The sequence below is a fragment of the Protomyctophum parallelum genome (genome assembly GCF_964188405.1).
Source record: "Protomyctophum parallelum genome assembly, chromosome: 10".
NCBI lineage: Eukaryota > Metazoa > Chordata > Actinopteri > Myctophiformes > Myctophidae > Protomyctophum > Protomyctophum parallelum.
This window is the reverse complement of record NC_139704.1, coordinates 32,668,856-32,683,085: the sequence shown is the minus strand read 5'-3', so window position 1 is coordinate 32,683,085 and position 14,230 is coordinate 32,668,856. Positions and strand designations below refer to the sequence as shown.

General features: G+C 43.0%; 1 protein-coding gene across 1 annotated transcript in view; it reads left to right on the top strand.

The window, feature by feature from the left end:
- LOC310866115 (voltage-gated delayed rectifier potassium channel KCNH1) overlaps window positions 1–14,230 on the top strand; it is a gene marked incomplete at both ends in the record, with an annotated part of 49,163 nt that overhangs the window by 20,270 nt on the left and 14,663 nt on the right. Inside the window, 2 exons of the mRNA XM_083775473.1 lie at window positions 9,289–9,446; window positions 10,583–10,854. Coding sequence (XP_083631599.1) covers window positions 9,289–9,446; window positions 10,583–10,854 — 430 coding nt within the window. The remainder of the gene's footprint in view (window positions 1–9,288; window positions 9,447–10,582; window positions 10,855–14,230) is intronic.

Sequence of the window (14,230 nt, the reverse complement as noted above, 5' to 3'; positions counted from 1 at the left end):
GTTCTCTCTCTCTCCTCCACACAGCCCTGTCACACAGAGGACTGATTTATGTGACCATATACTTACTGTACTACTTTTATGTTCAAATTCCCTTAGAACAATTACACTGCAATACATTTTATTTTCATATCACCAAACTATGTGTTCGTTGGCATGAACATTATTGAAGTACACTATATTAAAATTATATGCTAAAATTATATAGTGTACTTCTTATTTTTGTTTGTTTGTGAAAGTAGCGTATTTTCATGCCTGTATGTGTTCAGTGGCCATTGTTGTTGTTGTTGTTGTTGTCTCCGCCAGGTCAAAGGTGTGGTCATGTTTTGCACCCTGTCAGTCCGTCCGTCCGTCCATGTGTCTGTCCGTCCGTCCGTCCGTCTGTGGACACTGGACAGCTAATCTCCGGCACTCATATCGATGTGAAACTGTGCACACACACACACACACACACTCTCTGGATACCAGAGCAGAACCTCCGTCCCAATTATTTCACATCGGCCTGTCATAGCGCCACCAGGAGGCCGTTTTTGTTTATACAGTATGTTTTTAAATATTACTCCTACATATTTTGTACATGCAAATCGGTGCACATTATCATGTGATCAACATCGACTTGTTCATATTCCACCGTGATTGGCTGTGATTGGCATCTAAAGTTTTCAGGAGTGGCTTGTTTTGAACAAAATGCCTCAAATCATGAATGCAGCGATTCCTCTCACCTCTACAATGAGGCCCACTGTCGATGATGTACCTGGCCTGGAGCACTTTTTCTATTTGTTTTCCTAATTTGGATAACTGACTCAATTAAGTCATTACATTAGTGTGAAATAGAAATTAGTTTGTATATGAAATAGTGTAACTAGTCAGTTATGGGAGCGGTTGTTTGCTTGAAGTTATTATAGTCTAGAAACTTGATCAAATGTGATAGTAAAGCTTGCCATGTCCTAGAGTAGACAAACATCTTTGGAGCTCCTTAACAATATAATGTATTATTAACCTCATTACACTGCTTCAGATCGGCTTTAACCTCTTTATTTATTGCACTGATTTACCACGAAAACCGGACCCATCACCAAAGTAATGAATGCACTAAGTAACGAATGCATTATGCAGAGCTAAAACGATTGCCAGATGTCATAAATTTGTTATAAAAAAATGGATTATAGATGGATATTTTGTTGGATATCATATCAAGTCATAACAAAACAAAGCAAAGCGTATATGTGCACAACTTTCAATTCATGAATGACATCTGCCATTTGGAAAAAAATTAAAAATACAAAAATACAAAAATACAAATAAAATAAATCATTATGCAATCGTTAACAAAGTCCTCAGTGACTGACTTTACTGACTGGATACCAGATGACTTAAGATATATCGAGTTATAGGATTCAGGTAAAGCCTGCTTGTTTACAAAAAAAATGATTTTATGGAGTTTAGGAATAATGACTTCAGATCTAGATCCATAATAACCTTACTGTTAATCTAATAGAGCGGGGCACCTCTCATCTGGAAATTGATGTCAGGGCCCGGCCGAGGGCTCCGACTGCATGGCAGCCAGGTCAGATCAAGTGACATCAGTGCTGCAGTCGTGTGCTCCTTGCACACCACAGCACATTAGAAAGATCAATACCTGCACCCCCTCTGCCCCTCACACACACACACACACACACACACACACACACACACACACACACACACACACACACACACACACACACACACACACCACCACCACCACCAAAGGAAAGAAATCCTATACACTCACCAACGGCACAGCACACTGATGCGATTGGTGTTGTCTCTTTAAATTTATCACTGAGAGGGTGTTTCAATATGCAGAGGAGGCTGAGTAGACATTTATACTGTAGGGTGCCAGTCGTGTATAACCTCTTCCATCTCCGGTGAGATATTGTGCAGCACTATGTGTGTATAAGACATTTTGTTTACTGTTTGGTACTGTGTAGCGGGTCCAGTATCCACACAGTAACCATATAAGCGTCTTAGTTTAGGACCAGGAACTGGTTATTCGGAAAATCTTTGAAGATGAGTTGATCGTTCACTAGTCTGTGCTGTGGAAAGATTCCCAGCTATTGTTAATGGTTACTTAATTAGATTCATGTACTGTACAGCATTGTGTTGTTTTGTTCCTACTGATTATTTGTATTATCATTTTTAGCTTTATGTAAACACAGAAGTCTGATTAGAAGCAGGTTTTTACCCTTGTCCAGAGCAAACAAAGGAAATAACTAGAAAAGTCCAGTCCCCTGAGCGCAGATCTCTACCAGGACGGATTCTAATAATGGAGAATATGACAAATCTGAGTGAGTGAGTTTTGTAGTAGCAAAAACTTGTAATGTAGAAAATGTAATCAGGCACAGATGGGAAGTTGGTCCAAGCTGGAATCCAGATAAAATATTTTTGTTTCTGTAGACATATGGTTCAAGAGTTATATGCCAAATTTTAAAGCGAGCTCTTACAGTATCATCATCACCATGATGTGTCTTCCTTAACTTACTGCAAGTGTGCAGGCATGATTTGATGCCAATCGGTCCGGCAGTATTCACAGACGGATGGACGGACGGACAGACGTACAGACAGACAAACACATACTGTATGACAGGGGAAAAAGGCTCTGATGCTGATTTTGTATTCCTGTATTCAAGAATTCAACCAACCAAAATGGTAAATGGTGCATTTATATAACGCCTTTATCCAAGGCACTTCACATAGATTGTGCATTACATTCACCCATTCATACACAGACGACGGCAGTGTAACCATGCAAGGCACCAGCCAGCACATCAGGAGCAATTAGGGGTTCAGTGTCTTGCTCAATGGCACTTCAACACCAACTCCGGGGAGCCCGGGTTCGAGCTTGGAGCCTTGTGGTTACCATCCGGTCACTCTACCCCTGAGCCACCGCCGATTCATTCGCCCTTTCATCCCAACTAGTTATAATTGCCTCCGCCAGGCCGAGACCATATTTTGCACGTGTCTGCAAATCTGTACACGTATCTCTATACTCAAGACGGATCTGTTTGATTTTTCATATTCCATCCCGATTGGTGAAGATTGACATCTAGGGCTGTATTTTGCGTGTCTTAACTTTGCCCTATTATAGCGCCACCAGGACACCAATTTTTATTAAACATTTTTTATAATTACTCCTACAAATTTTGTGATTTGTTCACAACGCAATGAGTTGCAACTTGCAACAAAGTGCAACAGTATCCTAAAACTGTGTTTTGCAATTATGTGTCATGACTCGGCTCTTAGGCCATGACAAAAGGAGGAAGACACGGCGCTGTTTAAAAGTGTACACAATATTTATTTACAACATAAACAACTTAATATGCATCAAACAATGAAAAGGTACTAAGTAGAGTGTGTTAAGTACAGTAGATCAGTAGTGTAGGTGAGTTGGATGTGTGGTGAGTGTAGTGTGGGGTGGGGTGGGGTGTTGAATGGTGCAAACAAATGCTGCTGCTCTCATGGAAGGTGAGAGAGAGAGTGAGGCCAACCAACTCCCAGCCCTTTAGAGAGCACACTGCGAGTACTGGCCAGGTGCTCCCAATGCACTGATTAGCAACTCAGAACCTGTAGGAAGCAAAGACATAGGCCTAGGCTACCCAAGGGGCCAGTGAGGCTTTCCACAAGTGGTACCACTTGCCCTGGTCTTCAGTGGTCCTCCTGAGTCCCCCATACCGACAAGGCATCCCAGTGGTACCACCCTGTCCCATCTTGTGTGGAACAGAATCTACAAAGACAATATTTATTTACAACATAAACAACTTAATATCCATCAAACAATACTAAAGTACCAAGTAGAGTGTGTTAATCAGTAGATCAGTAGGTGAGTGGTGAGTGTAGTGTGGGGTGTTGAATGGTGCAAACAAATGCTGCTGCTCTCATGGAAAGAAAGAAAGAAAGAAAGTTACTATGTTTACCCAGGGTAACTGGACTAAGCTCAAGAACTTGTTTACAGCCAGGCCCTGCTCATAGAACATTTCATGGTAGGGGTTCAATGCCTTGTTCAAGGGCACTTCAGCAGTGGTAATTTTAACGCGCCGGTCCGGGGATACGAACTAGCGACCTTCCGATATCAAGACCGCTCCGCAAACCGTTCGGCCACCGCTGCCCCATAAAATGGAAGGCGAGAGAGAGAGTATGAGGCCGGCCAACTCCCAGCCCTTTAGAGAGCACACTGGCCCTACTGGCCAGGTGCTCCCAATGCACTGATTAGCAACTCAGAACCTGTAGGAAGCAAAGACATACTAGGGGCTGTGACATATGAAACTGGACAGTCTACACCCAGGCGCCAAGCCGCGGCCGATTGACCACAGCAACGGTAATATTGTCACAGTCCCTCGGCACATAGAATATGAACAGCAGACAGGGCTGTAAATGGTAAATGGTGCATTTATATAGCGCCTTTATCCAAGGCGCTTTACATAGATTGTGCATTACATTCACCAATTTGTCCTGTCCTGAACTGGAATATGAACAGCAGACAGCTGAGCTGTCCTGAGCTAGACAGTGACAGACACATGAAGGCCAGATTGTTTCCATAGCATGTCAACGTCAATGTTATATTATAATCAGTGGTTCACTGGTTGAGTATAGGCCTGTGCTTTACTTGAGTATTTGTATTTTTTGATGACTTCCACTCCATTACAATTTCAAAGACAGATAGTTTTTTTTTTACTTTTTACTACATTTCTAGGAAGGGAAAATAGATTATGAATGTAAGGTCTTATTTGAAATAAGCTCACTATATGCATTGCATTGCGACACGCTGTGAACTTGTAACTTATCTGCTATTTTGACTATTAGAGGTTCGGGCCACTGCGCAGATCTCACACCTGCACTGCATCCGACTGATATGATGCAGTCATAGCATCGGGGGCTTTGTCAAAGTACCCATTGTACCCATATGTCTGTGTCCCTTTTGTGCCCATATATAGACATCTCTGTATCCGTCTGTCTACCTGTGTCCATTGTATGTCATATATGTGTATGAATGTCTGTCTGTCTACCTGTGTCCCTTTAACCCATTCAGACCTGACGTAGAAATTAAAAAAATAAATGTTTTCTAAATCCTGACAGTTTTCTGAAATACCTATGATTCTATATCAGTGGTTCTCAATATTTCCAAAAAGGACCACAAAAATGATATTTTTTTTGAAATTTCTGGAAAATTCGTTTTTGGTTAAAATGTTAATACAGCAATGCAATGCATTGATATTATAAAGACATTTTACTTAATTTCTTGTTAATTGTATTATTATTATCATTATTATTATTATTATTATTATTATTATTATTATTATTATTATTATTATTATATCAGCATTTTAAAAGCACGTTTAAATACCTCAAAAACATTTTCAACCTATCTTTATATAATGGTGGTCATGGCTACTGCAGTAGGCGTGTTTCTGTTCTGTCCACATCCCTCCCCTGAGACAGACCAGGTGTAGACAAAAGTTTTACCATATTATAACGAGCATTAGTGAGGACCAATTATGCAAGGGATAATCAATGGTTGAGAAATAAGGCATGACAGGGTGATTAGACCGCCACTGCGCCACGCGATAGCGGAGGAGTCTAATAATCACTTTGAAGGGGTTCATTTCTCAATAATGACCCCGCTCCCCATTGATTTCCCACAGAGCAGTGGATCCCAAACTGTGGTGCGCAAGAACCTTATATGAAAAGGCTAATGGTGGTGCTATGGTTTTATTTAAAATATATTAATATATTATGCCAATATTATGGCAAATAGGCCTATATGTATAATATAGCCTATGCTGCATATATATGCCATATTCAGGTTCATATGATGTGTATAGGAAATATATGTCTCTATATAGCTTATGCAATTTTTACTTCCATGTGGGGGTGCGTCAGCTAGGTCAGGAGGTAACAGGGGTGAACGGCCAGAAAGGTTTGGGAACCGCTGCTATAGAGCATCAAAGACGTTTTTCTTACTCAACTAAATACTCATATGAATAATCAACTGCCACGAAATGTGTTAACTTTTCGCCAGAAACATGTATCAGATATGAGTGACTAATATAGACTATCGTATACGATATAGTATCGCAGAGATAGTTTGTTTATTTTTGGACGACATTGCTTATGTGAGATGATTTTGAGATGACCCAATGTTATTCCAAATCCCAGGGGATGAGCGAGAGACGTCAGGACAAAATTAAGGATTTCATTGCTTACGGTAATGAAAGTATTCCGGAATGTATGAGAAGTGCAACGGGGTCGCCTCGGAAAACAACGGGAAGTGTTGATAAAATAGAATACATTTTCCGTTAATGTCTATTTCTCTCTTCAAATATTTTCAAAAACATAGAACAATTGTTTAGCTGTAAATAATCGCATGGATGCACCTGGGACGTATCCTCAGTGATGTTTCCTGAGGTCAACAGGGTTTCGGGTCTTCCAACATCATACCCCTCACTCAGGCGACCCAGCCGGGGTTGATCAAATCTGACTTACGTCTCAGTTGCTCTACCCTCGATCAGTCCATCAAGGAATGAGCAAGGCCACACGTTGCTCCGGAACTACTCTGCCGGTACTGGGAGAACCTGTAAATTATATTGTTTGTTTTCATGGCTGGCATCTTTGATTAGACAGCGGTCTGTTATTGAGTTGAGTTATTAAAAAATAACCGAATTCATTAAATGAAGATAGGCTGAAAATGAGTAAGTACTGCGGTACAAATTTGACAGAGCAACTTTCACTTGTCACATTAAGTTGAGTAACACTAGACGGGTCTTGCGTCTAACGCCATGAATCTGTGTTGCAGTGCAATCTGAGTGAGACACACACACACACACACACACACACACACACACACACACACACACACACACACACACACACACACACACACACACACACACACACACACACACACACACACACACACACTATCTGTGCCCGCACTGACCTTGTGTTTTCCATGCTGTTAATGTGAGCAATATGTTTGTTTTGTCGTATAGTGGACTGGCCTTTTGAGAATTGATATCTGTGTATTGGATACCGCAATGGACCATCCCCTTGGGCTACTGTATATGAGATGTTAATTATGATGTCTGGGAGATGGAATGCAACAGCTCTGCAGACTTCAAAAGGATGATTTGGAGCCGTTGAAACGTTAGCGTTCTAATCATGTAAACATGACAAGGCCGAATGCTAAGAACTATTTGCTTCTTTACCCTATTCTATATTTACAGTACAAGGTTTGAGAGTGAAAGTGACCCACTTAATTAGACTGGACGAGATACTGAAATGATAGTGATCAAAGCTGCTTTATTCATTCAGCAGTTTTTATTCTAAGTAGTTGCACGTCCTACAGATTATCACAGGTTTGTTGTGGAATATTGTACACTGTTCATGTCTTTATTCTTTAGGAATAAAATGTATCCTATTCTCACTCTCTATTCCTCTGTTCCTTTTCACAAATTGCACCTCTCGTTATAAACATTTGACCATCTGATAATGTGATTATACTTACAAATTCAATAATGGTTTGGTTTGATTGATTTTTAGTTACACAATCCCGCAGTTTGTCGTGCGTCATGGGGTAGATCTATGGGAGAACGCATGTCAAACAGCTCAATTCCTATGCGTAATAGAGAAAGATCACACTGGTGTGAAGTGAGGGGCGCTCTTATCATAAATCATCTGAGCAATTACCAGCGTAACTGGTAACACGTTGAAAGCAATTTGCCGTCATTTCAAAATAACACTTCAGGGAGCGGGGAGCTTCGCATTTTCATGTTGAACCTCGATCGATTCCTCCAACCTCGTATCCAAACCTTGCCTCCTTCCTCAAGGGAGAGACTATAAGTAAGTAGCCTTGCCGAGCCATGAGGCCCATAGGGCAAGAGCCTATCTCCTGTTTCTGTAGCGTGAGGCAGCTTGATGTACAAGTACACCCCCTGGACATGACGCTAGTATGACTTACCCCCAATCCAACCCTTGATGCTGAGTGTCAAGCAGGGAGGTATTGGGTCCCATTTTTACAGTCTTTGGTATGACCCGGCCGGGGATTGAACCCGACCTCCCAGTCTCAGGGCGGACACTCTAACCACAAGGCCATGAGAGACTTTAAGGCTCATACATACTCCAGTTTTTGGTGATAGCTTATCACCGCGGTGTAGTTTTTAAAGGGTTGGAAAACTACACCATTACGTCAGTCGCGGTGATGATCAGCTATCACCGCGGACACAGACCCATCTCTCTGTTTTTACTATCAGACAAGTCTTTTCACTCTGGAGCTATCGCCCCATTCACTGATTGGTCTAGAAGTTGGGTGAACCGCAGGGAGGCGGGGTCAATCCTTAAGGACATCACCACGAGTGTGATGGCCTCAACTCTTTCTCTTATCACCGTTTTAGGTGATAAGCTATCACCTAAAACGGTAATAACCTATCACCAAAAACTGGAGTATGTAAGAGCCTTCAGGCGTAAGAACCCGACGGCAATGAAGGATGGAAAAACATTATAAATGGATATAGTCTTCATCTCCCGGGCCTGACGGCCTGGCAAAAAAACAATTACAAAATGTAATGTAATTTAGCTGGCTCGGGAGGTTTGAACAATATGAGGTCGTTTGGTTGCAATGAAATTACCGCAGGTTTAACTGCGGTACATATTAATCTGGCTGAAGAGGTCTCCTGCCCGGCATAATGGGAGATTTCCAGAGAATGTCTGGGCTGGCGTTGCTATGGCATTAAAATGGCTCATTAAGCCATTCCGAACGGGAACCCCTTTTGGTGTTTTTAACTAAGCATTATGTTATACTTTAGCTATTGAAAAAAATAGCAGATCTACAAGCTCATAGCGCGAGTGGTGCTCTACGAGCTTGTAGGTCTGCTATTTTTGAAAAGTCGTGAAAATGTGGTGCAAATCTTTGAATATATATTTCAGAGCGAACATTTCTAACAAGAATATTGGCTTCTGGGGGTCCCTGGAACTACATATTTTGAGATGGGGGTCCGTGGCCCAATAGAGATAATTCTGGGGGTCCTTGACATGAAAAAGGTTGAGCACCACTGACATAGAAACATGAGTTTTTCCAGAAATGTTAGGACTTTGAAGCCTTTTTTTTTAATCGACCTCAGTCCAAAATGGGTTAATAGTGCACTGAGAGGGCAAGTGTAGGTTTCACTGCAATGCTTTCTCCCCACCGTTGATATGGAGCCCACGGTGACATGATGTGCCTCTCTCTCTCCATCTCTTCCCGTGTCCCTCCTTTAGGGGATCAGCAGTCTCTTCAGCTCACTGAAGGTGGTCCGTCTGCTCCGTTTGGGTCGGGTCGCCCGCAAGCTGGACCACTACATTGAGTACGGGGCGGCCGTCTTGGTGCTGCTGGTGTGTGTCTTTGGCCTGGCCGCCCACTGGCTAGCCTGCATTTGGTATGTCTAAACGGAAAACATGCGTGTCATTTCATTATTATATTTCATTACTGTAGAGCAGAAGCCTTCATTATGGACGCAGAGGAAGGAAAAACCAAAGAGCTAACTAACTTTCCTTCTTCAGGGTAAAATGACGGTAGTATATTATTATCGTCTCAGGTTATTATATTCATATTGTCGTCTCTGTCGGGTGGAAACCACTATGTCCCAAACTGTTACTTTTCAGGATTCAAATTCAAAAACAGCTAAAGTAGCAGATCTCAAAGATTTGTTTTTGTACTTTTCTGCGTTTATTGATAGTATCAAGTGAAGATAGACAGGAAAGAGGGAGAGAGAGAAGGGGAGAGACACGTAAAGCAAAGGTCGCCATGAACGGGACTCGAACACGCGACACGCCAGAGCCTATATGTGGCATGCGCCTGGACCACTAGGCCAGCGGGCGCCCCTGAAGTAGCAGATCTACTAATCTGAAAGAGACCTATGCTTTTCTGGCCGTAGAACAGATCTAGCGCTGGAAATCGACTCCGACTTCCTATTGGTTCACCAACCTATGAGCCCGCCTCCCCTAGTTCCATCCCTCCCCCCGCTCCCCTCCCCTCCTCCTCCCTTCCCGTCCCCAGTACAACAGCAGAGAACACTGGCGTCGCCTATAATTTGGAGCAACGCCCCCCTGCGCTGTTATTGGTTTAGCGAAATACAAGGTTCACTCCTACTCCTATGCCACTTTTCCTGCTTGGCTTACCCAGGCTTATTTTCTTCCTTTGAAAACAAAATGCCTGCGTTTTCCGAGGCTACAGATCTACAAGCTCAAAATGCGTAGCTTCGCAACATTTTCAGCCTGTAATATTTCTACCCAGTTACAATCTCTCTACTCTCATGGTTAGCACCTCCCGGGCCAAGTAATACGTATGTGAAGTATGTGATGTACCATGTAGCATGTATTTCGAGTCATGACACCAATCTTTCTTTTTCTTTTTTTTCTTATGAATAATTGACAGCCTCACACACATTAATGACCACTTTTTATCACTTAAGAGGCCATATGCATGCAACTAAAGAGAGACATGAACTTGATGATTTATAGAAACGCCACCTCTGGTCGTGAAATGCAACATTAATACATTTCCCTCAAACAGGTACAGCATTGGCGACTACGAGGTCATCGACGAAGACACCAACATTGTGCGCGTGGACAGCTGGCTCTACATGTTAGCCGAGACAGTGGGAACGCCGTACCGCTTCAATGCCAGCGGCTCAGGGAAATGGGAGGGTGGCCCTAACAAAGACTCCGTTTACATCACCTCCTTGTACTTCACCATGACCAGTCTGACCAGCATCGGCTTTGGAAACATAGCTCCCACTACGGATGGGGAGAAAATCTTTGCGGTGGCCATGATGATGATTGGATGTGAGTATATCAAGTCCTAATGTACTTCTTCTTTCGTATATCATCAGTTCAGTCAGACAACTCAAGAAGGATGTAATATATATATTTATTGAATATATGATAAGCAATACAATATATTTATTATGGTTTGGCGATGTATCAGTCCCGACCATAGGGACTCCGAATCCCCCGTACCTAAACAGTAGATCCAAAATGACAGGTGGTAGCTGGGGTGGAGGTGGGTGAGCACTTTTTATACAGCAGCGCGCAGGTATACAGTATAGCAGCAGCAAGCAAGCATGAAGCAGGAGGAGGAATGCAAAACCTCCGGTTAAAGTAGCCGGTATGAGATGGAGTGAGTGTGTGATTGCCTGAGTGAATCATGTGAATGAGAGCCTGATGCTGCGGCGGCCCAATTAACGGCCAGCGCGACTGAACTGAGGTTCCCTGACTGAACTTGCTCTGCGCATGTCTATGACAGGCACAAATGCTCATATGGCTGTATAGGGGCAAATGATTATGTGCTCATAATCGATCCCGATACCACAATTTCTGTGTTAGCCAATACCCTAACCCTATAATAATAATAACAAAAGGGGGAAAATAAGTCTTATTATTTTGAAGTTCACCGACCGGAAGTCGAGGGTTGACACTCGCCTAACTTGACACATAATGCTATCTACACTTTGACTAACATCGTGATGCGTCACCAGGCTTTCCACCTCGGAGCTTTGGAACCGTAGGGAACATGCGTCAAAAGTCTGCAGGTGTTTTCGTTATTATGTATTTCGAGTTAATGAGCTTTTTGAGCCACTGCACGTTGAGTGTGCATGTTGCAGACGTGCGTGCGTGCGTAGGTGCGTGCGTGTGGTGTTATACTGTGTGTGTGGAGAGAGGGAGAGAGAAGGGGAGAGAGACGGAGCAGAGCGGAGGTGTTTAGAGACAGATATCTCGTGTTGTGTTTATAGCTATCTAGCTACATATCTCGTGTTGTGACTTCTCACTCAAACATGCACTTGCAGTTTGGGCAAATCGAAATCAAACTCAACATTTTATTTACCTGGCATAGTGTCTGCCCTGTGTCGGATCGGTGGTTAGACTGGCATATTCGCCGATCCCGATATGACCCGATATGACCAAATAAGGGGATTTCGGGCAGCGTTCCGATACTGGTATCGGTATTGGGACATCTCAAAGTTTTATCCCAGAGACTCTGGACCCTCTTTCCAGCTCAAAACGTACTTAAAGGACAACTTTAGTTTTTTTTCAACCAAGGCTCATGTTTTAGGTTGTTATTAGAGAAAGTAAAAGATGAGTGTTAAATTTTTTTCATTTGCTGCTGTCTTTTGTTTTAGGGATTTTAGCTCTTTTTGACAGGGGGGGGGGGGGGGGGGGGCATTCGAGCATGGGGCTAAATATGTATTTTTTTTTACAAATCTTTATGGTGATAACTTTTTATTATTATTTACTATAGTCCTAAAAAACCCAAGAAATTACATCTGGCCACATAAGATCACAGGATCTACTGAATGTGAAGGTAGCCTACTGGGGGAAGGCTTATACTGTGTGTATATCAATATGTCAGTTTGTCACATTCATTAATCGCCATAATATTTTGTAAAAAAAAAACACATATTTAGCCCCATGCTCGAATGCCCTGCCCCCCTGTCAAAAACTGCTAACATCCCAAAAACAAAAGAAAGCAGCAAATGAAAGAAAATTAACACTCACCTTTTAGTTTCTCTAATAACAACCTAAAACATGAACCTTGAAATCAATGGATTTTCACCCCAATAAAACATCTCCCAGGTCTGCACACAAACATATACTTGCAAAAACAATTCTTGCTCTGCCTCTTAAAAAAGAGCAACACTTGTCAAGTAGTCAGCAGCCAGTGTCAGCCAGCTACACTGTATGGGCTGTGCACAACGCTGTTTTTTTTTAATTGTTTAGCAAAGTAAACATGAGTGTTTCACTAGTAGGAATAAACACGCCATTGGGGAGGTTTAAGGAATTTATTGACAGTGAAGAAATGGAGGGATGAAGGAGGGATGAATGAATGCGGATGTGTAGGTTCCGGGGGGGTCGCCGACCCCCCCTCCTTTGGGGAGGAGGTCGAATGGCACTCGTCGTGTGGCGTTCGTCATAAGGCGTTCGTCTTACGGTGCGCATGGACGATATCCCCCCGCAGGAACCTGATAAGGAGAGGAGAGAGTTTTGTTTTAATCGTTTGATCCACTTTTGGCGAGGTGGATGTAGTAGCTCCTTTGGGGGGAGCGGGGAGAGGAGCTGCTATGGAGGTGAAGGGGTGGGGGTGGGTTGCGAGAAGCCTGTAGGGAGGCGGCTGGTGTGCGACGCAGCGAGGCGGGCGAAGCATGGAGGATTCTGGGTGGTACTGGGCAGGTATAAATGGGGGCAGGTAGATTGACGTGGAGGGCGGAGAGTGGCATGAAGGGCAGGGCCAATGCGCGTTTCTCCTCCTCCTGAACATCAGTTGTTCCAACTCCATTTAATGTGGTGCTTTCCATTTTTCCAATGGAACAGCGGCGGCCAGGTGGTCTGTTTTTGAACAGCAATCATCCAAAGTTAAATTCTGTTCAACTTTGACAGCGCTATAGCTAGCTGCCGCTCATGATTGACAGAACAAGTGAAGGTACGGGACCACTGTCAGTCTGAAGAGAGGCTGCACAGCTGCAACCCCAAAATAGCCAAAAACAAAGCTGTTGCAAATTAGCTATAGACTGATTGTTTCTGAACCACATGCATGCATGATTTGATCTGGAAGTTTACCAGCTGGGCAAAGACAGCCAGACAGGAGGAGATCAGGCAGGTGGAGCTAATGATTGATGTTTTATTTGTATGAGGGACTAAACTCTCCATTATGTACAAACTATCCCTGGGGTTAAAGTGGGCTATACAGTATACATTCTGAGCAGTGGCTATATATTATAGCCAGGATTTACATTTTGGGTGGGGAAAAGCGTATTGAGAAAGAACTATTGTAACATAATAGAACAAGAAATGTATGCAAGTATAGTCAAGATACTTTTTTTGAGTGGTGCAACCACTCCAAGGAACAGCAATGTCCGTGTTCACATGTGTTCACCTACTGCATGTGTCCGTGTGACGTTAATGAGCACGAGTATGACTATTAGTACCAGTAGGGGCGCTGTTGACTGCTAATGTGAGAGAGAGAGAGAGAGAGAGAGAGAGGGGGGGGGGGGGGGGGAGTTGCACCACTCAGTTCACACGGGTGTGATTTTTTTACTTTAATTTTGGAGGCACGTAGAGGTGCTAATGCTACACACTCTAAGAATATAACCACAATGGGGTCATGATAGTGCTATACACTGCACATTTTGGTGACTTGCATGAATCATGCAGATTCAGAGTTTTG